The following is a 27,752-nucleotide window of genomic DNA, read 5'->3' on the forward strand; positions in this document are numbered from 1 at the left end:
AGTCCGTGCAAAGGCCGCCGCTGCTGCTGCTGCTGCTGCTCCTGCAGTGCGATCCCAGAGGAGCGTCCGGCCCGCCGCCCCCGGGTAAGCTCCGAGGCGGGCTGCGACGGGTGGGCTGGGACTACGCCTTCCTTGGCCCAGCCCCTCGCCCCCAAGCCCAGTCCAGCCTTGCCTTGTACCCCGGGATCCCCAGCCCAGCTTTATCTTGCAGCCCTTCGCCCAGCCTTGCCTTGCCTTGTACCCCAGCGCCTCCAGCCCAACTTTACCTTGCAGCCCCTCGCCCAAGCCCAGTCCAGCCTTCCTTCTACTCCAACGCCCCCAGCCCAGCTTTGCCTTGCATTCTCGCCCCCACCTCAACCTTGCTGTGCATCCCCTTGCACCCATCCTAGCCCCTGCAGCCCCCTCACTCCCAGGTCAGTCTGGACAACCACGCTTCTAACATTCCCTTTGGAAGTCCTGAGACTTCCTACCTCCATCCCCGCCTCTCTCCAGCCACCTCAACTTTAAGTGTGAGAGATCCCAACGTCCTCTACTTTTATTTCCTCTCCCCCTTTACCCATTTTGCATACAGCAAACCTTACAAATTTCTCCACCCCCTTGCACTCGGGAGCATATTGTTTTTCTTAAAGAGCCCCTGATTGCCTTCTGTTCATAACCCCTTTTGTTTCATTTAAAAGACCTTTTGCAGCCTGGGGGAGCTACTTTCTCCATTTCCTTTTGTTGCCTTCCCCTCCCCGGGGAAAAAAAAACAAAAACCAAAAAATCTTAGAAAGCCCTGAAGCCAGTTGAGTATCTCAGTTGCCAGATTAGCTGATTTGGCCTCCTGTACTTTGCTCTGGAATCTGTGTACCCCCACCCCCCTCAAATGAGCTGTAGTTGAGTTTCAAAAGAGAGGATGCATCCTACCTCTTACTGAGGAAACCCTGTTGTGAAAATTTGGAGACTCCCATATTTTTGGTAGGAGGAGAAAGTAGAAATTCTGGAGCCCGGAAGAGAGAAAGGAGTTTCTAAGAGAGGACTGCTTTCAATGCAATAAATGGCCTTTAGATCCACGTACAGTGGGTCCATTAACAGACCACTGTGTGGGTCTTTTCAGTTTCTTCAATTCCCCTTAGAAATGGAGTACAGTAATCTGTTCTGTCTCTTCAGGACGGTTCTGGGAATGAAAGAATTTACTGTCTGCCCTGGGATTTAGTAACCAGACTAAAATAAACAAGTCCTAGCTATGTGTGAATTGCAAGCAAGTAACCTAGTGATGAGATTAGTTAGATTTTTATCCCACTCTTCTATTTCTACTTTAAAATATATACCTAACTGGTGAAATTCTCAATATTTGCCTTAAAAAGAAGGGAGAGGGAAAGTAACAGTTGGTAAATGAATATTAGGTTTGCCTATGGTTTTATGTCATAGTACTAAAAAAAAGTAACATTGAATAACAAACTAATAGTAAACTAATAGTACTATATATGTTAACGTCAAAATTTAGCATCTGATAATGTTGAAATAGTGATTGATTTACTAACATTTTGTGAAGTAGAGGTATGGTGTGGTTATATGCTGGAAGAGAAGTCAGGGTTAGGTAGGAGTTAAAGAAGAGGTTGGGAATACCCACTGTGAGGTGTGTGATGGAGAATAAAGGTATTTTCATTTAGCTTTGAGGATCCAGTTAATAGGTATTGATAGTAGACACAGTAGAATGACTTTTTCTCCAGAGGTGCTTTCCTGCACAGGGTGGTGGAGGGTGACTCAAGGATGAGGGTAGGCAAGATGATTGGGCCCGCCCCACCCCGCCCCTTTGCGGTGGAGTAGAGTGCATAGTAGAACTGGTTTTGATGCAGGTTTAAAACTGAAGAAAGGAAAGTAAGGCAGAAGTTTTGAATAGAGAAGAAGGGAGGAGTTATGGAAAGTGATTGTGTTAACTGGAGGTTGGCTGAAGAAAAGATGTAAGAGGAATAAGGTAAAGGAAGAAATGGTAAGCAAGAGTGTGTGTATCTCTAGGGCTTCTTCTAGTTCTAATAATATAGGAATTTCTGAATTGCAGGTTATAGTTTTTGATGAAATGCATTATTCACAATTGTTAAAAATTAGACCTCCTATGGCAGTGTTGCATTTGGCTTCTGGGAAAAGTTAAATCACTGTCATCCATAATACATGCCTAATGTCATAGTGGATAGACCCCAGGACTTGAAGTCAAGAGGACCTAGGTTCAAATCCCACTTTAGCCCTTTACCAGCTGAGAGTCCTTGGGTATTAAATTCTGTATTTCCTTATAACAATAGCACCTGGCTCTCACTGTTGATTTGAGGGCCAAATGAGATGCCTATAATGTACTTTGCAAACCTTAAAACACTATATACATGTAAGCTATTATTAATCAGGACTTAAAACACACCTAAACCACCAGTGTACTGGCAAGAGAAGCAATGATTATTACATGAGAGCTCTATAGGCCTAAGTGGTCATTGATTGATAAGACAGGTTGAAGTGATTGTAGTCCCTGTATAGCTGCATAGTTTATTTGACAAAGGAGTTCAGATGACAGTGGGCCACTGGGGGAAGGGGGGGGGGAACCTAAGGCGGAGAGCAAAAGAATTCTGACCATCCTATGCTAATGTGCTTCATCTGCAAGGTTAGCCTTTATGGCTGATCTGTGTGTTAGGTATATTTGACAGCTGTTTATTTATTGAGCCCTCCATATATGAATGACCATTTGGCCTGGTAGAGAGGTGATGATTCTGTCTACAGAGCAGCAGTAAGGATCATAAACTGCTACTGTTAAGAGGCTGCCTTTCTACACTATGTGGTGTGATTTGAGGAATACTGCTGAAACAAACCTTCTTTCTTTAAGACTCCAAGCAACTGTTGATTTATCAGTGTGGATACTCTGTCCACTGATACAGATCGTTTCACCACTGTGACTTGTACTTTTAAGCTATGATGACCCTCATAGTCATCATTCTGTGGACGTCCCTAGAGGAGGAAGTTCAGGGAAGCCAAAGGGCATGGAGCTTTATGGGGGGGGTTCAGGATCTCACCAGTGTGTCTGATGATTCCCCATCTCTGATGTTAAAAGCGCAAAGGTAGAAGCCCTGGCTACTGTATAGTAATGGAACTTGGAAGTTTTCAGGTCTAGATGATTCTATAAAAGGAATGTGGAAACAAGGAGGAGGGATTGGGGTCTAAATCGGAGGTAGCTTGTAAGATTCTAGGCCCCCCCCAAAAAAAGCCCACATATTTTTGGGAGACCACCACAACTACTAAATCTGTCTTCCACCTTGATCTCTGTCCTGAGCTACAGGACTGAGTTACCAAGCAATTAGGTAGCAACAGTCTCCTAACTTGTCTTCTTGGATCCAGTCTCTTTGCTTATATACAGAATATTAGACTGGTCAGAGACTTTTCTGTAGTTCATCGTCAGTTAATTAATAAACATTTATTAAGCACTTGTTTTATGACAGGTGCTTTACTAGGGTCTGGGTGTACAAGTAAGATGAATAAAACAATCTCTACCCACAAGGAGCTTACACTCTAATGAGGAAAGCAACAAATATATCAGTCAGTCAACATTTATTAAATGCCTGTCATGTGCCACGCACAGTGCTAAGCCATAGGGATACAAAAAGAGGTAAAAGATAGACCCTGCCCTCAAGGAGTTTACAATCTAATGGAGGGCACAACTTGCAAACAAACACACACACACACACACACACACACACACACACACACACACACACACACACACACACACACACACACACACACACCCCCAAGCCATACACCGGATAAATGGGAAATAATTAAAAGAAGAAAAGCACTGGAATTAAGAGAAATTAGGGAAGGCTTCCTGTAAGAAGATGGGATTTTAGTTGGGACTTAAAGGAAGCCATGGAGGTCAGTAGTTGGAACAGAGGAGGGAGAGCATTCCAGGTATAGGGGACAGCCAGAAAAAAATGCCTGTAGCTGAGAGGCAGGGTGTGTATATGTGGAGTAAATGCAAGGTAATTAATAAATACAAGGTAGTTTTGAAGGGAAGGCACTAGCATTTGGGGGAAATCAGGAAAGGTTTTGTGCAGAACAGGACTTCTTAACCTGGGGTCTATTAAATTATTTAAAAAAAATTTTTTTTGATAACTTTAAATATATTTTAATTTCTTTGTGATGCTCTGAATTTTATTTTATGCTTTTATAAACCTCATTCAAAGAAGGGGGTGTAAGGGCAGCTAGGTGGCACAGTAGGTGAAGCTCCAGCCTTGGAGTCAGGAGGAGCTGAGTTCAAAGGCGGCCTCAGACACTTGACACTTACTAGCTGTGTGACCCTAGGCAAGTCACTTAACCCTGATTGCCTCACCAAAAAAAAAAGTTAAGAAAAAAAAAGAAGGGGGTCTGTAGGCTTCTCACCAGAATGCCAAAGAGATCCGTAACATGGTGTAGATGTCACTTTAGTCTGTTCCTTGAAGAGTTGTATCTTGAAGGAATAGAGGGATTCTGTGAGACACAGACGAAGAGGGAGTGACTTTCTAGACATAAGGAAGGCCTGGAGAGACAGAGGAAGACTGTTTGGATGGCAGATTATTTAGGGATAAGTAAAATTCAGTGAATCAGGTTGTGAAGGGCTTTACAAGCTAAACAGTTTATACTTTATCCTAAAAGGCAATAAGGAGCTAGTGAACTTGATTAGTAGAGGAGTAACATGGTCTAATGCCTGCTAAAGGAAAATAATTTTAGGGGTATTTCGTGAGGAATGGGCTGAAGTAGTAAGAGATTTGAGGCAGGGAGACCAGTTGGGATTGCAGTAATTAAGGCAAGGGGTGATATGGACCCCTGAACCAACATGGTAGCTGTGTGGGTAGAAGGAAGGGGTCAGTTACAAGAGGTAGACATGGCAAGATTTTGGTAATTGATTATCATGTAGGATAAAGGTCAGTTAGGAATCAGGTCAGCAAGCATTTATTAAATGCCCAATATGTGCCAGGCACCATGCTAATAATTAGCATTATCCCAGTCAGTGCTGAGGTTTGTAAAAAACCTGAGAGACTGAAAGAATAGTGGTGCCTTTGACAGAAATGGTGAAGCTTGGAAGAAGGAACCAGAATTCCACCACCTAGCGTCCCAGCTGCTTTCTAGCTTTCCCAGAAATTTTTCATGAATAGTTTATGTTTTCAGGGAATTTCACTGGGCTATTGAATTCCATTGTTTCTGATTCTCTTTTGTCTAGTCTCTTCCATTGATCTACTTTTCTATTTTTAATCAATACCGAATGATTTTGATGTCTGTTGCTTTATGATATAGCTGAGACTATAAATTGGAGAGCAGTTGCTGCTCTGTTGATAGTTTTCTCACTGGAAGTTCCTTACACTAATGAAATGATGAGTTAGATGCAGAAGCAAACAAACGACAACAGCAACAAAAGGCTTAAGAAAGGAGGAGACAAGTAGAGAAAAAGGTTAACAGGGTCAGCCTGAGTATTTCACTGATGAAAACCACTGAATGGTTAAAAAAAAAAAAAGAAACCCTAGAGGAAAACTGCAGTGCAGTCTGGCAAAAATTAGGTTTAAACCAGTATTTTAAATTATATTACACATTAAATTTAAAATGGCTACATGACTAGAATATTAAAGACCATAACACTTTTATTATTTACTTATTTATATTTTTAATTAATTTATTTATTTTTAGTTTTCAACATTCACTTCCACAAGATTTTGAGTTCCAAATTTTCTCCCCATCTCATTCTTCCCCCCACCTCAAGATGGCATGCATTCTGAATACCCCTTCCCCTAATCTGCCCTGCCTTCTATCTCTTCCCCTCCTTCTCTTATCTCCTTCCCCTTCAATTTTACTATAGGGCAGGATAGATTTCTGTACCCCATTTCCTGTATATCTTACTTCCCAGTTGCATGTGAAAACAAATTTTTTTAAACATTTGTTTTTAAAACTTTGGGTTCCAAATTTTCTCCCTTCCTCCCTCCCCACCCACCCTCATTGAGAAGGCAAGCAACTCAATACAAGTTATACATGTGTAGTCATGCAAAACACTTCCATAGTAGTCATATTGTGACATATCATTTTAAAAATGTAGGTAGATGAATTATATATGTGTGTATGTATAATCAAGTATTTCACAATTAAAATTTTTTAACATTCATTTTTTTAAATGTTGGGTTCCAAATTCTCTCCTTCCTGCTCCTCTCCCACCCCTTGAGAAGGCAAGCAATATATCAATTATACATGTGAAATCACAGAAAAGATTTCATATTAGTCATATTACAAAAGAAAGCCCCCCACACACAACAAGAAAAATAAAGAAAGTAAAAAAATGCTTCAGTCTGCACCTAGAGTTCATCAGTTCTCTTTGGAGGTAAATAGCAGGAAATGAATTCTTAAATAAAAGGTAGAGGCAATTACCAAAGATGAAATAGATGGTTTTGATTTCATGAAAATGAAAAGCTTTGCACAAATAAAATTAATGCTTCTAAGAAGAGAAGCGATTGAGTGAGGGGAAAGCTTCGTATCAAATTTCTCAGATAAAGGTTTGGTATTCAAGATATATAAACAACTAACATATAAACAAAATCCATTGCCCATAAGAGACAAGGTCAAATGATGTGAACAAACAATTCTCAAAAGACATGTAAACTATTAATAACAATATGAAAGAATGCACCAAATAATTAATAACTATAGAAGTGCAAATGTGAACAACTTGAGGTTTTGCCTGGAAGGCAGCTAATAGGTAAAGATGGCAGATGGGCATGATGTTGGAGGGTCTGTAGAAAGACAAACACACTAATGCATTGTTGGTGTAGCTGTGAATCGGTATAACCATCCTGAAAAGCAGTTTGAAATTATATAAATAAAGTGATTAAAATATGCATAGCTTTTGACCTAGAGATTACACAGTTAGACTTATACTCCAAAGGGATACTTAACAAAGAAAGTCTCCATATATATGTATGTATGTATATGTATATGTATGTATGTGTGTATATGTATATATATATAAATTTATAGTAGTGCTTTTTATGATAGCAAAGAACTAGATACAAAGAATGGCTAAAAAAAGTTGTGATATAGGAATATAATATTACTGAGCTATAAGAAACTATAAAAATAAAAAAATTCAGACAGGCATGGAAAGATTTATATGAACTGATCCAAAAGGAAGTAAGCAGAACCAGGAAAACAATTTATACAATAACTGCAACAATATAAATGGAAAGAATAGCAACCACAAAAAAACAGTCGAAAATGAATGGTACAAAATAATAAAGAACAAACATGACCTCAAAGAAGAGATGAGATGATAACTCCCTCTCTCTTTTGCGGAGGTGGGAAGTCCAAGAGTATGGCAAATTTACATGTGTAATATTATTTTTAATGAATTGATTGGTTTTGCTAATTTATTTTCTCTTTCTCAGTTAAAAACTTTTTTTTTAAATACAAGGTGGTCCTTTGGGGATTCATAGAGGAAAGTATGCAGAGAGAAATCTAGGTGATATAAAAACAAAAGATATCAATAAAAATCTTATTTTAAAAACAGGTAGAGGAAGGCCTTTAGTACAGCAAGTAGATCTCTTTGGAAGATTTATGAAAGCACGCAGATATTGGTGAGATAGAGCCCTTGAAAAAAAATTCTTTAAATTCATTAGGTAGTCAGACCCTACTGAATTGATTCTTGCCTACCAAACTCACAAATAGAATGTTATTTTATTCATTTACCATGATACTTATAAAGTAGCCCATAATATTTGTGGCCAGTGTGCTCATTTTTTTCACCGAAGTCCTATTTGAAAAATGAACTAAAATTGGGGTGTTAATTAATATTTATAGAATCAGAAAAAGGAAATTGAATGAAATTTCAGAGAAATTGTCATGAAACCATATGACTTTCATCCACGTATGCGTGCATGCATGCGCGCGCGCGCGCGCACACACACACACACACACACACACACACACACACTCTCTCTTTTCTACAATAGACATAAACCTGTCAGGATGACTGATAGGAACATTTTGGGCAGCTGAACTGGAAATATAGTAACACATTTAAGAAATTTGTTTAAAATTAAACTTTTTAATCTTACTTTTTCTGCATTTAAATAATAGACATAAACCAGTTTTCAAACCTTAAAATACAATACTCTCTCCTTCTGATTCTCCTTGCTGATCTTTCTCAGTCTGATTTTTTTTGCTGATTTTTTTTATCAGTGGTATGCCTGCTAACTGAATGTTCCCTGGGGCTTTGTTCTGGATCGATCTCTCTCTCTCTCTCTCTCTCTCTCTCTCTCTCTCTCTCTTCTCTCTCTCTCTCTTTCTCTCATATCTCATGGGGGATCTCATCAGCTTTCAGGGTTTCAGTTATCATCTTAAGCTAGATTACTCCCAGATCTCGAGATCTAGCTGTTAGCTCTCTCCCAAGCTCTAGCCAAGCATGTGCCAGCTGCCTCTTGGCCATGTTAGCCTGAAAGTCCTATTCAGGCTCAGCATGTCCTGATCAGAACTGATCTTTCATCCCAAATCTATTGCCTTTCTGAACTTCTTTCAGTCACCTAGGCCTTTCACTTTGGTGTGCGGCATCCTCGACTCTTTGCTCTCACTTCATATCAGTTGCCAAATCTGGTCACTGCTCCCTTCCTTCCCATTTATACAGCAGCCACCACCCCCACCCTTGTTCAGGCCCTCAGCACTTTTTGTCTGGACTATTGCAATAGCCTTCTACATGGTGGCCCTGCATCAATACTTCCTGCTTCTGTGGGTCACTCACTAGGTCACTTTTTGGGAATTTTTTCACCCTAAGTCTGGCCATAATTCAATATCTTCATTTCTCGTCTCACATAGGAATTCTTTCCAGATGTCTCTCAACTTATGTTTTCATAAACTATATCAAATATGTAACTCACCCAGTTATTTTTAAATTTTTTTTAAATTGTAATAACACCTATAATTTCTTTTGTCCTTCCTTTCTAGTACAATCATGTTTGAAATCAAGAAGATCTGTTGCATTGGAGCAGGTTATGTTGGAGGACCCACATGTAGTGTCATTGCACGTATGTGCCCTGAAATTAAGGTCACAGTTGTTGATGTCAACGAAGCTAGAATCAATGCATGGAATTCTGCCACACTCCCAATTTATGAGGTAAGGTATACTAAAAACACATTTGCTCTTCTGCCCAGAATGTTATTTTCTTGTTGCTTTTGCCAGCCTACTTAACACTTCCCATAGAAATTATCATCTCAAACTATAGTAGAGAATATAGCATCATTTATATGAGCCCACTGATTTGAGAATAATAGTTACTTTTGGTAGATGGTCTTGAAAATTGCTTCATTGGAATTATAGGAATTCTTACTGTTTTGGTGAATTTTCAGATTAAAAAAAACACCTCAATATTTCAAGATATTGAACAGAACTGTGCTTCTCATTTTCAATCCTTTTAATAAAGGATAAGGCCACTCTTTCAGTGTGATCAGGAAGCACAGCAAGAAAGTAAGTGAATATTATAATGTAGTACTTTCTTTGTACATTAATTAGTATAATCTTTTTGCAAAGAAACTCGGTTATTTACAGTGTTTCCATAACCTTCACAGTATCTAGTTATGCTAGATAAGAGATAAATATTATCCCCCAAACTTCTCTGTAGCCTTGCCACTTAATTTTAGGATTGAGAATTGCATGAATCTGTAAAAGAGCGTCCCCAAAGTTCTAACCTTGTTAAGGACTTAGCCTTCACTATGCTGGCTGTTCTGGATTGGATTTTATGTTTTTAAAAATTCCATCTTTTACAGACTGTGAGAAGTGGGTATATAGATGTGATCGTTTGAATTTGGTTCGGGTTTTTTTTTTTGTTTTGGTTTGGTTTTTTGCTATTTTCTAATATCTGTAATGCTGTTTAAAATGCCTCGACTTGATATTATTTGTGTGGTGATAGCTCCATCATTTCTAAATCTTCATTATCTTTGAATTCTTAGCATTTCTGGGGGGAAAAAACTTTAATAATAGTTTTCTAACTGATGACATTTCTACCCAGATCACAAATTACAAAATCATTGTGTAATCTCATAATCTGTATTCTTCTTCTTGTACCTTGAAAAAAATGCTTTTATATATTTAATCAGAGCAAGCAAATACAAATCTATATATGAATGAATAAACAAGCATTTATTAATCATTTACTATGTGCCAGGCACTCTGTTAGGTTCTGGAGATACAAAGAGAAAAGCAAGACAATCCTGGCCATTTATAAGCTTATATTCTTTTATTTGACTAGGCAGTGGGATTAAGTGACTTGCCCAGGGGCACACAGCTAGTGTTATGTGTCTGAGTCCAGATTTGAACTGAGGTCCTCCTGAATCCAGGGCTGGTACGCTATCTGCTGTGCCACCTAGCTGCCCCTATAAGCTTATATTCTGATAATTACAATTGATCTAGAGGAGTAGGGATTACTGATGGGAGTTTTGGTTTGGGGCGTCACAGGCTTGATAAATAGAGGCCATGGGACAAATGGGTCTCATTCTTTGCGGTTACCGAATTATAGCATTCATTTGATACTGTTCTAAGATGGAAGAGGTGGAATGGGGAGTAGAGGTAGGGCAGATGGCAAGATGCCTAGATTACATAGACTAGTTCCTGTTGGGATGTGAACCATGGTCTGTGGCCTGCTGAATATAATGAGATAAGTGAATTTTCACTCAACCATGGGAGGGGAATGGTATGGCAGGAATAGGTGGGCAAGGCCTCTGAGGGTCTAGGTCCAGAAGATTGCTGTTCCTGCTGGGAACAAGGGCTTCAGTAGGGCAGATGACAAGAATCCCTTGTATTTTAGGCCTTGGTTTACTAGTGGATGGGTAGATGAGATGGACTGTTTTCTTGGCACAAGTAGACTTTGTTATGGTGAAGAAGATCAATTAGAAAAAGCAGATCTCTCTTGAAAGTTCCTTTAGACAGCAGATTATTGGAGTTACTCGTCAAGGATAATTACAAATCGCTCTTGCTTGAATAGTGAGGTTAGGCTTGCTTTTAGAACCTAGGCTCTCAGTTATTGAGCTTGGATGTATAAAATCAGACAGAACATTATATGGCATGTGCTTCAAAAACTTTACTTGGCTGACTTTGATGGCTCCATTCTTTTGGACTTCTTTTGTTCCTTTCAGTCTTTAAAATATTCTCACGATGTAATTTTTCAACATTTTAAAAAACTTGCATTTTTTAAAAACCTTACTTCTAAATGTTTTTTCTAGCTCTTTATAATATATGATTTTTTGTTTTTATTTTTAGGCAGTTGGGGTTAAGTGACTTGCCCAAGGCCACACAGCTAGTAAGTGTCAAGTGTTTGGTCTGAGGTCATTATTTGAACTCAGGTCCTCCTGACTTCAGGGCCGGTGCTCTATCCGCTGTGCCACCTAACTGCTCCCAATATGTGATTTTTTTAAAGTTGTGTCTTTTGCTGTGAGCTATCACTTAAAATACTGTTACTATATGTATAAATCTTGCCTTTCATTTTCTTAAACATTGAATTTTCGAGAAAAGATGCCCTATAGTCTGTTGGTTTTGTGCATTGACTGAATATACTTAGTCTTGCAAACCTCATCTTACCTTGTTTTTAAAAATGTCTTCCTCAGGAAATTAACTGAATACAATAGTGTTTTAAAAGTTCCCAGTAAGAAGTATTCGTATCAAGTGGAATCATTTTGGCCCTTGGTTTGGGAGGAAAAAAAGAGTATAAGTAAATATCCTTAGGATGTTTTTTGGCAAAGCTTTTCCCATACCTTGCAACTGGTAAAAAAAAAAAAGGCCTTCTTGAAATAATTTCACAGAGCAAGAAAAATATCAAATCAGAAAGAATATTTTAAAACAAGGCTACATGATGATATCTTATTAAGGAACTAGTTGAAGACCCATTTCTGCTTCTAGAAATAACTTTTTTTAGTTATTTTCTGAAATGACAATTCTCCTAAGATTCCCTTTAGATTAATGCATAAATTTGTTGTGGACTCTTATACAAATTCTCCTTATATAGGTGAGAGATAAGTCATCACATTAAAAATTTCATGGCAAGTCAACTCTAGGCATTTTGGCCTTGGTGAGTTATTGTTTGGGGAAATTTACCTCTTTGGATTTTTCTTTATCCTTGTCCTCATTTGAAAAAAGCATGTAAAAACATTTCTAATAATGTTTTGGATACCTTTATGTTTATAACTGTAATTCTACCATTTAATATATCTCTATGTGTAACGGCAAACAAATTTGTTTTGAGGCTATTATAAGGTCTACAGCTTACATTTTTAATTTGAAAATCACAGCCTCATGTCAAGAAATCATTATTGTGGGGCAGCTAGGTGGCGCAGTGGATAGAGGACTGGCCCTGGAGTCAGGAGGACCTGAGTTAAAATCCAGCCTCGGACACATAACACTCACTAGCTGTGTGACTCTGGGCAAGTCACTTAACACCAATTTCCTCACACACACACACAGAAGAAATCATTATTGCTACACAATGCATGGTTCCCCATAATAGAATTAATATCTAATGAGGATAGTATGGTGGTGGTTGTTCCTAACCTCAGGTTTCTATTATATTGGTAAAGAATTGTCCTATTAAATGTTCTGGAATATTGTGTAGGAGATGACATTATAAGATGGTAATAAGAGATAAAGAAGAAGTTCCTAAGTAAAATAATACTTATTACTCTTCCTTATTGGTTAATCATTTGCTTAATCATCATGAATTTATAATTACCTGCTGTGTACCAGGCAGTGCTGTATGTTAGGGATGAAAGCACAGAGAAGGAAACAACTCCTACTCTTAAGTAGCTTACATTCTAATAGAGGAAGACAACAGACACTTAATTATTTACAGAATCGATAGAAAGGCAATAAATATAAAATAGCCAAAGTCAGGTAATTTGGGAGGAAAGGCATTAGCAGTTGAGGGGAATTACAAAGGCTTATTTGCTATTGTTTCGAATAAAACTATATAAACGGACTTTTAATAGTCCGGGCAATTTGCTTTTCCTTATTTCGCAAAAGGAGAGACAATTCTGTTTGCGTGAAAGCTGTTGTATAAATACTAAGTGCTAATCATAATTATGTAATGAATTTAAAATTGAGAACTTATTATGTTAACCCTTAAAGACTGCTTCTTATAGTTTCCTCTTATATGACCCTCTAATTTTCAAAAAAGTGTTTATGTTAAATGGGGAGAAGAGTCATGTATAGTGGGTAGGACCAACCTGGAAGTCAGACAGACCCAAATTCAAGTCTCATGTCTCTGACACGGTTTAGATGTGTGACCCTAGGCAGGCTCAGCATCTCAGTGGCCCAGTGAGCTTTCTAACACTACAATTACAAATGAGTTACCATTTGATGTTGGTGGAGGAAGTTTCCACACACCAATGAATTTACATATTCAAACAGATTTTTTAAAAAAGTCTAGTTCTTGGAGTGCAGATTTTCTTGTGGGTACAAAAGTTTAATACCTTATAATTACTGTATTTGTGGTACTTTTTTTTTTTCCACTGTTGTTAGACCAACTACAGAACTGCAGTAGGAAAATAAAAATTAGCTTTTTATAAAGCAATTGGAAATAATTTTCCTAAGGTAAAACAGCCCCAGAATTATTAAAAAAAAAATTGAGATGCAGCTGTGTGGCCATTTTGAATTAGTTTTCACTTCACCAACGAGGTGAATTTCCAATTCGTGTTTATGTTGTAGAAATACATCTCCACAAAATTGAGTGAGGAGGAAAATAGTAAGTCTTGTTAGGGTTTAAATTTTATATTGATAGAAATTAAGAAGGCATAAATTGGCTGTTTCATAAGCAACATGTTGGGTCTGAATTATTAGAGAAAAAATATGACGTGTCATGACAGTGCAAAATTGAATGTTGACTTAGAAATACTTTGGTCTTCTGTTTGATTTGGTTGGTATGAGGGACTTTTTAAAAAATAGCTGACTTCTTAAAAAGTCAGGTACACAGCAAACAGTGACACGATTAAAATGAACAGTTTTCCTTTTCTGTTGGAAGTTCATTTTTGTCTTTGTGGCAAAATTCATCTTTGCTTATGAATTTTTTGCTGGCTTATGCAAACATTGATTTAATTTCAGTGTAAACATTTAATTAAGCTTATCTTTTAAGTGCTAAAGTGCAAAAACCAAAGTAAAACATTCACTCCTCTGTGGGAACTTTGATTCTACTGACCTTTGCTTGATATTTATTGTCCTTTTCACAAAATGAAGCAGATTATTGGAAGTGATAGGGAACCGGTACATACTGACTATGGCAAAACTGGTTAAATGGGACTGGGAATCACTATTTAAGGACTAGAACAAAACTGAAGATGCAGCTTTGGCCTGAGAAGACAAGACGAAATATACCTTTCTCCTCTCTTTGGGGTGGGGGAACACGGGACCTGTGGGTGTCAGACAATAATTTCATCACCAGATGTGGTGGAGGTGTTGGTTGTTATGGTTACTCGCTTTTCTTTGTTAAAAGATTAAGGCTGGACTTTTTTCAGTGTATTGACCTGTTGCAGTTATTTTTTTCCCCCTGTTTTTTCTGTTTTTGTATCTTTTAAAAAATACTGTTTGACAAATGAGATAGCTCTCTGGGAGGAGGAGGGAGAGGCATACTATGATAATATCAAAAACAAAAGATGTCAATAAAAACTTATTTCAAAACAAAAAAGAAGGTTGGGGTAGAAGAAGGAGGAAACTTAGTGATATAACCATGATATGAAAACAAAAGGTTTCAAATCATTAATTTTAACCAAAAAGAATCTAGTATTAACTTAGAAGCTTTTGAAGAAAGTAGAATTTTCACTGCTGTGATACCACATCTAGCTAGTTAAGTGCTTTGTTTATAACTTTTTTTTCTCCACCTCCCAGCCAGGACTAAAAGAAGTAGTTGAATCTTGTCGGGGGAAAAATCTCTTTTTTTCTACTGATATTGATGCTGCCATCAAAGATGCTGATCTTGTATTTATTTCTGTAAGTATCTTCTTTTTGCTGTGGGACATGTACTGCTACATTCTGGGTCTTGTATAAAAACTTTAGTAATAAACCAGCTGATGTAATGGCAGCACTTTTAGCCCTGTGATATATTTTGATCTGTTTTCTTGTTCATCCTTTATAATAAGCAGATCATACTCTCAGAAGACATTAGAAAGTCAAAGTAGGAGGGACTTTAGTCCTATAGTTAATTCATCTAGTCCAGCCTCATTTTACATGAGACTGGAGGCATAAGGAAGTCATATCTCCAAAATCCTATGGCAGGGCCAGGATTAAACAGGGTATAATCACTAGTTCCACCCATACCTGGACAAGAATCCCTTCCATGCCCCTGCTGACCAGTGGTCATAAAGCCTTTGCTTTAAAAATCCCTAGTGAGGAAGGCCTTACTAGCTCTGAAGGTGGCCAGTCTGTTACCAAGATTTTTTCCCTTGCATCAGGCCAAAGTCTGCCTCTTTGCAGCTTATAGTAGCATAGCATGTTGGGCATACGGAAGGGTCCTGGAAGCCATCTAGGCTCACAACCCCATTTTATAGATGAGGAAATTGAGGATCAAAGAGCTCACACAGCCTAGTAAGTGTCAGGCAGAATTTGAACCTTGGGCTTTATCTCTATCCATCTGTCATCTCTATCTTCATATCTATCCATCACTCTATCTAGTATGCCACACCTGCTACTTCTACCAGTCATTCCTAGTTCTGTTCTCTGGGGCTAAGAAGAACAAAGCTAATCCCGTTCTTTGACATGACAGCCCTTCACATTCTTGAAAACTTCTATCTCCTCTCTCTCTCTCTCTCTCTCTCTCTCTCTCTCTCTCTCTCTCTCTCTCTCTCTCTCTCTCTCTCTCTCTCTCTCCTCCTCCCTCCCTCCTCCCTCCCTCTCCCTGTCTCCCTCCCTCCCTCCCTCCCTCCCCCTCTCTCCCTCTCTCCCTCTCTCTCTCCCTCTCTCCCCTTCCCTTCTCCCCTATCCCTCTCTCCCCTCGCCCTCCAACCCAAAGTCTTTTCTTCACAAAACTAATCATCTCTGATTCCTTCAAATGGCTCTCATGTAGTATGACCTTGAGGTCCTTCTCCATCCAGATTACCATTTCTTCTGCTTTATCAATGTCCCTTTTGAAATGTGCTACCTAAATTTGAATAGTCACCGTTCTATTATGGTCTCTCTGACATGATTCTCCACATGATCATGAGATCAAACATTTAAATCTTCGGGGTGGGCAGACAAGTTTTAACTTGGAGATTCAGAATCAGAAAGTGCCAATTCATATAAATCTGTGCTGTGGTATTATGGACAGTTTCAGCACTTCTCATTGTTCCTGGTTTCACTCTGGTGGAGGTAGAGGGAAGGTGCTGTTTGGTGTATGCAGTTTGGGACAAGTAGTGAACCAGCAAAACCCAATTTATTATTTTTTAAGAAGATTTTTTGTGCAAAAAAAGGTTTGTTTGAACTTGTTTATTTGAAACTTGAGTGTGTTTTCCCATAGAAATGTTATAAGTGATTGTTAGATTCTAAGGCTAGCCTACAAGAATCTGTTTAGCCCCAAGGTGAAATAACTGTCTCTTAGCAATGGAAGAAGTAGTGGAAACCAGTGTTGCTGTTGCAGTATTGAGAAGGAAGGAAGGAAAAAAATGATTAAAATTTTAAAATTTAATTTGAATTCTGGTTCTTTGATGGAAAAGCAGATTTAATTAGAGTGGGGTAGATGGAGACTTACAGAGATTTCTGAAGTGATTCCAGGGCTGACTTGTTCTTTTTTTTACTACCCCATGCAATCTTTATCCATTCTATCACTGCCTAAATGCAATATTAGTGCAAATTTCCGTTGAATTAATAGAGATGTATAGAGGTTTGAATTGATAGAGATTTATATAGTTACTAAATAAAGTAACTGCTACCTATATCTTCCTCTCTTAACTAGTTAACAGGGTTATTGCATTTATGAAACCTTTTTAAAGATCAGTAACATTTCAGAAGTGCCTATTTTCTTTCCAATTAACCCATACCTTTTCATTAGGTTAACACACCAACAAAAACTTATGGAATGGGAAAAGGTCGGGCAGCTGATCTGAAGTATATAGAAGCTTGTGCTAGACGGATCGTACAGAATTCAAATGGGTACAAAATTGTGACCGAGAAAAGTACCGTCCCAGTCAGGGCAGCAGAAAGTATACGGAGAATATTTGATGCAAATACAAAACCCAACTTGAACTTACAGGTATGAGAAATGGAAAACCTTAGACATTAGTTGGGTGTTCTCATGTGAATATTGTCTCTTACTACTAATAATGAAATAATAATAAGAAGAAAATTAAATCTTAGTTTTAAAACTTTTCCTCTCCTCATTGGGACCTTAGGTGCTTTCCAACCCTGAATTCTTGGCAGAGGGTACAGCAATCAAGGACCTAAAGAGCCCTGATCGGGTGCTGATCGGTGGCGATGAAACCCCTGAGGGGCAGAAAGCTGTCCGTGCCCTGTCTGCTGTCTATGAACACTGGGTTCCCAAAGAAAAGATTCTCACAACCAACACTTGGTCTTCAGAGCTTTCTAAATTGGTTGGTATCTTTTTTTTATAACTGTCAAATTAAATTTAGTACTGCATATTGATCTCTCTTTAAATACTGAAGTATTATGCAGAAACTTTCTGTGCATCATTAAAAGATAATATTTATGAATATAGCATCCTTTTACCTTGGTATAGATTTGTATTACAAAATAATTTTCACCAGGAATATCAGATTGCAAAATATAAAATGTTCCAGACATTTGTTAACAGGAGCATAAAATGCAATTGGGAGTAGATCAAAGTAATGACTGTTGTTGGATGACTTTTCTTTTGCTTTGTTTGTTGTTCATCTTTATTCCCCTTTTACCCAAAATCATTTCCTGCACAAGCCTGTCTCTAAGATGACCCACTCGAGTTGGCTCCATAGGTATTAGCATCCTCCCTACATTACCCTTACCTTAGTGGTTTTGCTTCTCTTCTGTAATACACTCCAAGTGAATTTATAAAATACATTTTTGTTTTATAGTATTCCTTTTTTTTTTTAGGCAGCTAATGCTTTTCTTGCGCAGAGAATCAGCAGCATTAACTCAATCAGTGCCTTGTGTGAAGCCACAGGAGCTGATGTAGAAGAGGTTGCAACAGCCATTGGGATGGATCAGAGAATTGGAAATAAGTTTCTGAAAGCCAGTGTTGGTAAGTAGAAAATATTCTCACAAGGTGTATTGGAAGGGTTTCTGCAAGGCAGGCCAGTAGCTTAAGTTCATACTCGTTTGACTTCAAGTACTTTAGATACTGACTTCAGTATTAAATGTAGTATCATCTTGCCTGGGACTTTCTAGGTGAAACAGTGGCTATTGAGCACTGTACATAAGTATTGACTGGTTAAGTAAGGATGAAGCTATTTCAGCATGTTAGCATTTGTAAGTAGGTGTGAAATACATGAGCAGATGGTTTGGAAACAGATTAAGTATGAAATTGCTTTCTGTGATAAAGTAGCAGTTTAATCCAAACAAGGACCTCAGTTTCTCCTCAATTGTAAAATGATAGCTTTGGGCTAGAAGGTAATCCTTCTACTATAGCCTTCTATGACCAAGTTGCAGGGGGAGAGTCTACTTTCTGTTAACGTTTACTACCAATTTTTGTACCTTTGGCTGGAAAATAGGCTATTAATATTCCTGTGGTTTAGTAAAAATTTGCGTCCATATATAGGTGACTGAAAAATTGAGAGCAGTATTCTTTTTTTTTCCTTTTTTTGGGTGAGGCAGTCGGGGTTAAATGACTTGCCCAGGGTCACACAGCTGGTAAGTTTCACGTGTCTGAGGCCAGATTTGAACTCAGGTCCTCCTGACTCCAAGGCCGGAGCTCTGTCTACTGTGCCACCCTAGGTGCCCCGAGAGCAACATTCTTAAAACTTATGGAACGTTGGTGACCTGTGCCATTTATCTTCCTCTGTAATTTCTCTTCCTCCCCTTATTTCTGGTATAGGAGTCTAATTGTTGCCTAGATGAGAAGTAGTAGAAAAACCACCAATTTTAAATAGATAGTCTTAAGAGTAGCCAAAATAAAACCTAGAAAATATTCTTATTCAAGTATATTGTTAAGTAGATGTGACCCTTACATCTTACATATTTTATTTACAAGGTTGAAATTATTGGTTTAGAATTCTGTTCTGGGGTGAAAATGTTCAGTTCTTTATTGAAATTTTTTTTCCATCAGGCTTTGGTGGGAGCTGTTTCCAGAAAGATGTTTTAAATTTGGTTTATCTCTGTGAAGCTCTGAATTTGCCTGAAGTAGCTCGTTATTGGCAACAGGTATGAATATTTATGATGATCAACAGCTCTGTGATTCTTTTTCATATGAGGCCTGAAACCCTTTAACTCTGAAGTGTGTTTTGATATATTAAGTGCCTCATGAAAACATATGGTTTCACTTATCAGACTTCTAAAATTGTAGCATCTTCTTGTTAACCTTGTTGGAAAATTCTTTACAATTCATCTTTCCTCTTCTAATTTTAAAATTAGACTTGTCCCAGTATTAACTAGTTGCAGTTAATTATGAAAAGTACCTAAAGTCCAAAACTCATGGGTATGTACTTGTGACTGAGTGTGCACAAAATTGTTTATGTTGTTCAGCCATAAGTCGTTTACTTGTGTTTACAGAAGCACCTTGGGGTAGTTGAAAAAGGATTGCCTTAGTTAGAATATGAGTCCTGGCTTTGACACTTCCAGTCAGGCAGGTCACCTTACCTTTCCATAGTTGAGTTTCTTCAGTTTACAAAATGGAGATCATAATATTCTCAATGCCTATCTCTCACAGTTGTGGGGAAAGTGCTTTTTAAACTATAGATCACATTATAAAAGAGACGATTACTGTTATTTCATTTTGTTTCAATAGATCTTCTAAATAGGATATAAATGAGCCCAAGGATTGTGAACCCAATAAGTCATCGAGTAGTCAATCACTAGGGGAATATTTTTTCCCTGAATCTTAAGACTTTTCTTATTTTTTTCTTACTTCTCAGATTTTAGCAAGAGATATAAGATGTAAAAATATATACTTCAGTCTAGATTTTTTTCCATCTAGTCTCACCTAGTCTTTGCAGACCTCAGTAGTTGCAATTTGGAATCCTGGATTGGTCCTTGCCACGCACATCAGATCATCTAGCTCCGAGTCTCCTTTAGAACTTTATCCTCACTTCTCGAGCCTTCAAGGCATGGGATTGTCTTAGAAGTTTAGCATATTAGCAAAAGAAACTCTGCTTGCAATCAAGAATTCCATTTAAGAAACACTTAATGTGTGCCAAGACATTGACTGACAGGTTAGTGGTGGGCAACACAATTGAACAGAAAAAGTACTGTAGGAAATAGTTTTCAGCTAGTAGAAACCAGGAGTCTTTGTGGAGGACTTCACCAGGTAAAGATATTAGAGAGAATGCAGTTATGTTATGGGGAATGGTTTGCATGAATGGACAGTTTGTGTTTTATTCACTAAGAATGGGAAAGCCACTAGAAACTTTTGAGTAGGGAAGTGACCCAGTCACTCCTCTGCACTAGGAAGATTATTTTGAAAGATGAATGCAAGATGATGGAGAGACACATGAAGGTAGAGAAATGAGGGCCTGAAATAGAGTGAGGATAGTGTGAGTATAGAAGGGTATGAGAAAGCCAAAAAGTCACTAAACTGCATTCCATTTTCTGTATAGCAGTACTGCTACAGTACTAGGCATATACCCTGCAGAGATCCATGAAAGTAGTAAAAAAGACACATGTAAAAATTATTCCTTTTGGGGGCGGGGGAGTTAGGCAGTGGGGTTAAGTGACTTGCCCAGGGTCACCCAGCTAGTAAGTGTTATGTGTCTGAGGCCGGATTTGAACTCAGGTCCTCTTGAATCCAGGGCCAGTGCTCTATCCACTGCGCCACCTAGCTGCCCCTAAAAATTATTCTTAGCAGCACTTTTTGTTGTAGCAAATAACTGGAAACTAAGAGTGCGCCCATCATTTGCAGAATGACTAAGTAAATTGTTATATATGAAAATAACGGCATATTTTTGTGCTGTAAGAAATGAAAGGATGGATTCAGAGAAACTTGGGAAGACTTGTATGAACTGATGTAGAGTGAACCAAGCGGAACCAGGAAGAAACTGGAATCCAGAAAAATTAGATAAGTGTCCAGGAGCAGGATTTGAGCCCAGAAACAGAAAATTACCTAATTTGAGGTGTTTGTTCATAAGATTACCTTTATAACATTTAAAACAGTCTCAGCAATAAAACACTGAGATGGAATATTATTGTGCTATAAGAAATGATGAGCAAGATGCTCTCAGAAAAGCGTGATAAGACTTACAGAAGCTGATGCAAAGAGTAACAGCAACGTTGTAAGATTGACTTAATTATTCTCAGCAATACAGTGATCCAAGACATTATGAAAGACTTGCAATGAAAAATGCTGTCCATCCCCAGAGGAAGAACTGATGGTGTCTTGGATACAGATTGAAGCAAACTTTTTTTTAACTTTATTATTCTTGAGATTTTTTTTTGTCTGTTTTCTTTCACAACATGACTAATATGGAAATATGTTTTGCAGGCCTACACATGTATAACCTATATCGAATTGTTTGCCTTCTCCAGAAGGGGTGTGGGGAGGGAGGAAGGGAAAAAATTTAGAACTCAGAGTTTTGAAAAGAATGTTAAAATTTGTTTTTACATGTAATTGGGGGAAAATAAAATATTAAACAGAAAAAAAACACTGAGTAATGAGTCATGTTATCTTTTTTTTACTGTAATTGTGCATATAATAGGTAATAGATATGAATGACTACCAGAGAAGAAGGTTTGCTTCCCGGATTATAGACAGTCTGTTTAATACAGTCACTGATAAGAAGATAGCTATTTTGGGATTTGCATTCAAAAAGGACACTGGAGACACAAGGTATCTGTTCATTAAAATCACGTTCCTTTTTGGAAATATTCTTACTCTTTTAAAAAGAACCTGGCTGTACAGCTCAATATACGTGTACATATGAATTAAAACCTCATATGTTCTCAATAATATTATTTTGAATTTACTGTTTATTAATCTATCTTGTGATTGTAATTATAATTGAATTACTAGAATGATGGCTTATACAGGGTTTTTTTGGTTATAGATGCATATCAGCATCGTTTAGCTTAATTTTCAGATTAAATCTAGTTCATTTAAAGAGCTGCTATTGCAGGTCCCTGTTAACTGAATATTGGTGGTTTTTCCTCAGAGAATCCTCGAGTATCTACATAAGCAAATATTTGATGGATGAAGGAGCACACCTCTATATTTATGATCCTAAAGTACCAAGGGAACAAATAGTTGTCGATCTTTCCCATCCCGGTGTTTCAGAGGATGACCAAGGTCAGTCTTTGATTCTCAGCAATGAACACTTCTTGGGGTCAGCTCAAGATCACATTTATTTTCCTCTAGAAATCCCTTTGATTGATTGATTGAAGCCTAGTTCTTTCCATGAATTAAATTTCTAGGTATTGGATAAGCTTTGAATCAAAGTTAATTTTGTCACTAAAACCAAAACAGTTTACAACATAATGAGTGCTGAAATTGAAATGGATTATAATTTGAGCTTGCAATGTAAGTGCTTACAAAAAAAAAGCGTCACTTCACACAGGAGAAAAATTCTGTTAGTCAACAAATGTTTATTAAGCATCTACTAACCACGGTTTATGATCTACCCTGGTAATTTTAAGGAACTTCTCTCTGCCTTCTTATACCTACTCTTCTCATGTTTTCAGTGACCCGACTGGTGACCATTACAAAGGATCCCTATGAAGCATGTGATGGAGCCCATGCTGTTGTCATTTGTACTGAATGGGATATGTTTAAGGTGAGGTGACATCAACTTAAGAAAGCAAAACAGGGAGGTGCTATGATACCAATTAGAGTTGTGATGGCCACTGTGCATTTTAATGCTTCCTTTGGGGCTTTACAGGAATTGGATTATGAACGTATTCACAAAAAAATGCTGAAGCCAGCCTTTATCTTTGATGGTCGGCGTGTCCTTGATGACCTTCACAATGAGTTACAAACCATTGGCTTCCAGGTAATCTTGATCTTGATTTTTTTTGGGGGGGGGGAAGGTTTTGGGATTTAGGTTTTTTTTCTTTTTCAACATTTTTCCTTTCTCATTTAGTAACACAGTGGTTCTATGTCAGTTTTTCAGAGAGTATTACATGTGTTTTTCCAAGCTATTTCAATCCTTGGTTAAATTTAACAGTAGGAGATAGAACTAAAATGAAGTCAGTGTTGCTTATATACATGGTAGGTAGAATTGTGGTGAGTCCTATGTGGCAGGCACATAGGACTGAAAGTCCCAAAACCTGGGGTTTAATTCAAGCTTCATCACTTAATAGCTTTTTAAACTTGGATAAAAGTCGTTGACTCAGAACTAAATTAGCACTTGGAGTTTCTTTGGAGATCCTCTGTTCCAATGATACCAAACTCATGTAGAAACAAAGGCTACTAAACCATACAAGATGATCTCTGCAGGTTGCATGTTGACTTGGAAAACTACCTATTAACATTATCTGTGTTTATTGTATTTTTCTTTTGTCAGATATTTTCCGACTCCATTTTCTTCTGGTTCAGGCTGCATGTGGGAGCATTGTGGACAACATGAGACCTGTGAGCTGCCAGAGTTAAACTAAGCCTCTGGTGTAGTCTAACAGTTTCTCTGAGCCACCATTTTCTCACCTGTAGATTAATAATAACTTATACTAACATGTCATGTTAAATTTTATAAAGCACTTGCCTTAAACTACCTTCTGTTCTTAATATAACAATATTCTTTTCCCCCAGTTTACAGATGAGGGACCTTATCACAAGTTCATAGATCATAGAATTTAGAACTGGAGAGGATGTTTAGAGTAAAGTCCAATTTCCTTCTCCTTTTGCAAATGAGGAATCTTAAGTTCCTTGCAGTCATTTATTTGTCCCAGGTCATGAAGCTAGAAGGTAGGGGACCTGTTGCCAGATCTGTTCTTCTTTCTTCTACACTGTTTTGAATTTCAGAGGTGTATGCCCAGATGACTTTGCTAGTAAGCCTCAGAGCTAAGATGCACCCCAGAGCTCCTGTCTCCACATCTGGTGTCCTTTTCGATACACTCTAGTGCCTCACAAAGTAGTCATGATACTCCAACGAGGTAATATCCAGGGTCTCCCAAAAACCTCGGTAGCTTAAAACTGCACTAGGATTTTTGGAACACTTTGGGTAGGAAATCACTCTTTAAGCTATAAAGCATGACATAATCTTCTTGTTCCTAAGGAGACCACAATTTCCAGTTATTTTAGTTTCTTCCTCTACCCCATTTAAGAAGGTTTGTGCAGAGGTTTGGCAGTACCTGGGAAAACATTTTTTTTCCAGCCTCTCCCAGTGGTGATTGCCATCATCTGCTTTCCCTATGGGCTGTAGATAGCTACCATCCAAACCACCACTACAAAGCCTGGGCACCCAGTGACTGAAGGCACTCTGTTAGGCAGAAAGTATCCTTGCGTATTTCAGTGCTATGTTAGATGCTAGTAAGGATGTAGTCAGGTGGCACTATGGGACATGAAGTCAAGAGGGAGATTGGGGTTAGCTAGCTGTCCTTCCACCATTATTGTTAAAGGTGTAAAGTTCTTTTAAATGTCACCTTCACATCTGCCATTCATCAGGGTTTTTCCCTGAGATCTGCGTACCTAATTTTCAAAGAGAAAGATTAAGCTTGTTTCAGCAGCTGGTGGGAATGTAATTTGTTAGAACAGAGGATCCTTAATGTCTTGGAATTACCCTTATGGATATTTTTAGGAGTAGGCTTAATGAGGGTGAATTAGGAAAGAGCATATAAACTGAGGAGTATCTCCTATGTCAATTTTCTCAATTTTTTTCACATGGAACTAAAAGAGCAGTTGTAGAAATTTCTTTTTTGTTAGGAGGTGCAAATGTTTGAGAGGGGGATGCTTGTGTATGTGTCCATATAGGAAAAATAAAACTTGGATTTGGTCCAGAAACAGCAAGTGAACATAGAATAAATGAGCTCTTTGCTTATATCAACCCAGACAATTTGAGAAGCTTATTTTGCACTTAGGAAAAATTAAATATTAAATTTTTTTCCTCTTACATTAGGATTTTCTTTTACCATTGCAGTTTCAACAGTTAGAAGTTGTATTTTCCAGTAACTCTGTATCTGCCTTCTTTTTTAGATTGAAACAATTGGCAAGAAGGTATCTTCAAAGAGAATTCCATATGCACCTTCAGGTGAAATTCCGAAGTTTAGTCTACAGGACCCACCAAACAAGAAGCCGAAAGTATAGGCGTTGTCATTTTTGTATTTTAAGTATTGCAGAATCATGAATACCGCATTATGTTAAATAGGAAACCAATGAAGTGTTTTTAAGGAAACAAAACTTATTTTTTTAGTGATTTAAATCAAGTTTTTAAAAGCTACATGATTGGTAGCATACCTAGTCATCTTAAATCTAGAATCTATTTTCTCTATATTTTTATAATATTTTATCAGTTGTTGAATAACCAAATGGAAAATAATCATGATTTTAATGGTATCAGTTTTTGTAAAAATTAAACTTCAGGTCTCTTTAAAATATGTTCATAATTTGTGCTTTGATTTTATATCTTTCTATGTTTTGTTCATCAGTATATTTAAAACAAAATTAAATGTGTTTTGCTGATGACTTAAAATTTTTTATGTTAAATACCAAACTGACTCTTCTTAAACTCTTCAGAAAATGCCATGAAGTGAGCCTAGTTGGGTAGGGTGTGATTGTCAGTGCTGTCTGATGTAAACCATGAACCTCTGATCATAGAGAAAGGTAGTAGAATGGACAGCCTTGGGTCTTTTGTGTTGTCATCTTTATATACATAGAACACATGCTCTCTTGGTTCTTCTGAGTCCTGTACTACCTTCTTCATGGTAATTTTTAAGGTGAAAAATGAATAAAACATTCCTTAACATCTTAACGGGGGGGAGAAGAGAGGGGGAAATAGGGTAGCACATTGAGTTGCATACTTTTGTTCAAAAGAGTCAATCATTTCTCTTTGGTAAGTCAAAATGTGTGAAATGAATTATTAACCTTAAGAGAAAATAAATAAATAGCACGGTCTGTTTGTTCCTCCCTTTCATAATTTTTTGTTGTTAAAATTTTCTTTTTAAAAATCTGAACTTAAACACCCCCCCCAAAAAGCATTTCCATGTACATAGCAGAATACAAAAAAAACCTGTATATGAAACTGTGAATCTTAATTTCAAAACACTTGCTTTTTAAAAATAAATATATAATAAATTCCACACATTGCTTTCAAAACTACCCTGCTTGTCTGTGCTTTCTTCTAAATTTCCTTTTGTCTATTTCTTTGCATTTTAAAGAATGTTCCAGTTGTCACCCCCACCCCCCTGCCTTTTTTTTGCCTTCCTGTTACCATTCCCCACTCCATATAATCAGTTCAAAACCAATCTGCAAGATATCATTTCCAAAAATTGTAGCTGTCTTCCTCCCTTTTAAATCCATCCCTTCTCCATCAAGAGAGAGGCAGGTAACATGCTTCATCATAGACCCTCTGTGGTTGATCATTGGATTGACCAGAGCTTAAACATCTTTTAAAATTGTGCTTATTTAAGTATTGTCTTTGAACAAATTGTTCTGCATTAGTTCATACTACCTAGTATTTCTCTGAAATTGTCTCTTGTCATTTTTTTATACCACAATTTGTTCAGCTGTCTCCCAATCTTTGCTTTTCCATTTTATCCCTTCTTCAGCATCAGAAAGTTTTGTTTTGCTTGTGATTGTTCTGTCTGCAGTATTATACTTCCCCTGAACCCTGCCATCTTTATGTCTGCTTGTTTCCCTGTTGAGTTTAATGTATTCTTTACACTAAACGGTGTGCACGTACATGAGGGTGGGTGTGTTTAATCCTTTGTATGTTTCAGACAAGAGTGAGGTTCATCTGATGCTCTTCCTGCCACCTTTTCCTTCATATTTGTATACTTTTCTCACATCTGACATTCTCTTTTCCCTGTTAAAACTTTTGGAACATTAATAATCTACCTCCAAGTCTTCTGTTTTTCTAATTTAAATTCCCTTCAACCCTTTAAGGACATTAACTTTTCCAAGGAATGCTTGTTTCCTCTCACTCTTAGAATATTGATATGTTGTCATATTGTCTTATTAAGTAAATTTAATTTTAAGTTAAGTAGATTCTTCTTGACTCTTCTATTTGAATTTCAAAGTTGCTGCTTAGTTTCTGGTCTTGGTATCAGAAATATTTGAAAGGCCTCTATTCTGTTAAGGTTCACTTTTTCCCCTGTAAAATTATACTTGGTTCTTGAGGGTAAATTTTTGATTTGTAAAACTCTCTCTTTTACCTATTGGAATATTGTATTCCAAGATCTCTTTCATTCATAGTAAATCCTGCCAGATCTTATGGGATCTTGACTTATTTCCTTGGTACATCCTTCCTTCTAGATACTTGCAGCATTTTTTTTTGTCATGAAAGCTGAATTTTGGCTATGATATTCCTGCAATTTTGCCTTTTGAGGTTTCTTTGATTTTTTTAAAATTCCATTTTATTTTATTTTCAGTTCAGATTTTTTCCCTCCTATCTGCCCCTGCTCCACCCATTATGAAGGCAAGAAAAACAAAACCCATTACAAATATGTATACTCATGAAAACAAATGTTTGTATTAGACACACCAAAAAAAAAA

General features: G+C 37.5%; 1 protein-coding gene across 1 annotated transcript; it reads left to right on the forward strand.

Moving 5' to 3' along the window:
• Positions 1–26,357, forward strand: UGDH (UDP-glucose 6-dehydrogenase). Its single transcript, XM_020991409.2, has 12 exons — positions 1–84; positions 8,971–9,139; positions 14,888–14,989; positions 17,025–17,225; positions 17,365–17,562; positions 18,059–18,206; positions 19,230–19,324; positions 21,811–21,941; positions 22,264–22,397; positions 22,790–22,881; positions 22,987–23,097; positions 25,236–26,357. The coding sequence occupies exons 2-12, from the start codon at positions 8,978–8,980 to the stop codon at positions 25,344–25,346; spliced, it is 1,485 nt and encodes a 494-aa protein (XP_020847068.1). The 5' UTR covers positions 1–84; positions 8,971–8,977; the 3' UTR covers positions 25,347–26,357.
• The last annotated feature ends 1,395 nt before the right edge of the window (positions 26,358–27,752 follow it).

This window comes from Phascolarctos cinereus, unplaced genomic scaffold, assembly GCF_003287225.1.
Source record: "Phascolarctos cinereus isolate Bilbo 61053 unplaced genomic scaffold, phaCin_HiC Scaffold_9;HRSCAF=440, whole genome shotgun sequence".
NCBI lineage: Eukaryota > Metazoa > Chordata > Mammalia > Diprotodontia > Phascolarctidae > Phascolarctos > Phascolarctos cinereus.

Coding starts and splice junctions, on each gene's coding strand:
- UGDH (XM_020991409.2), top strand. CDS start 8,978: ATGTTTGAAATCAAGAAGATCTGTTGCATTGGAGCAGGTTATGTTGGA. Junction 17,563..18,058: donor CTTCAGAGCTTTCTAAATTG/GTTGGTATCTTT, acceptor TTTTTTTTTTAG/GCAGCTAATGCTTTTCTTGC. Junction 23,098..25,235: donor TACAAACCATTGGCTTCCAG/GTAATCTTGATC, acceptor CTTCTTTTTTAG/ATTGAAACAATTGGCAAGAA.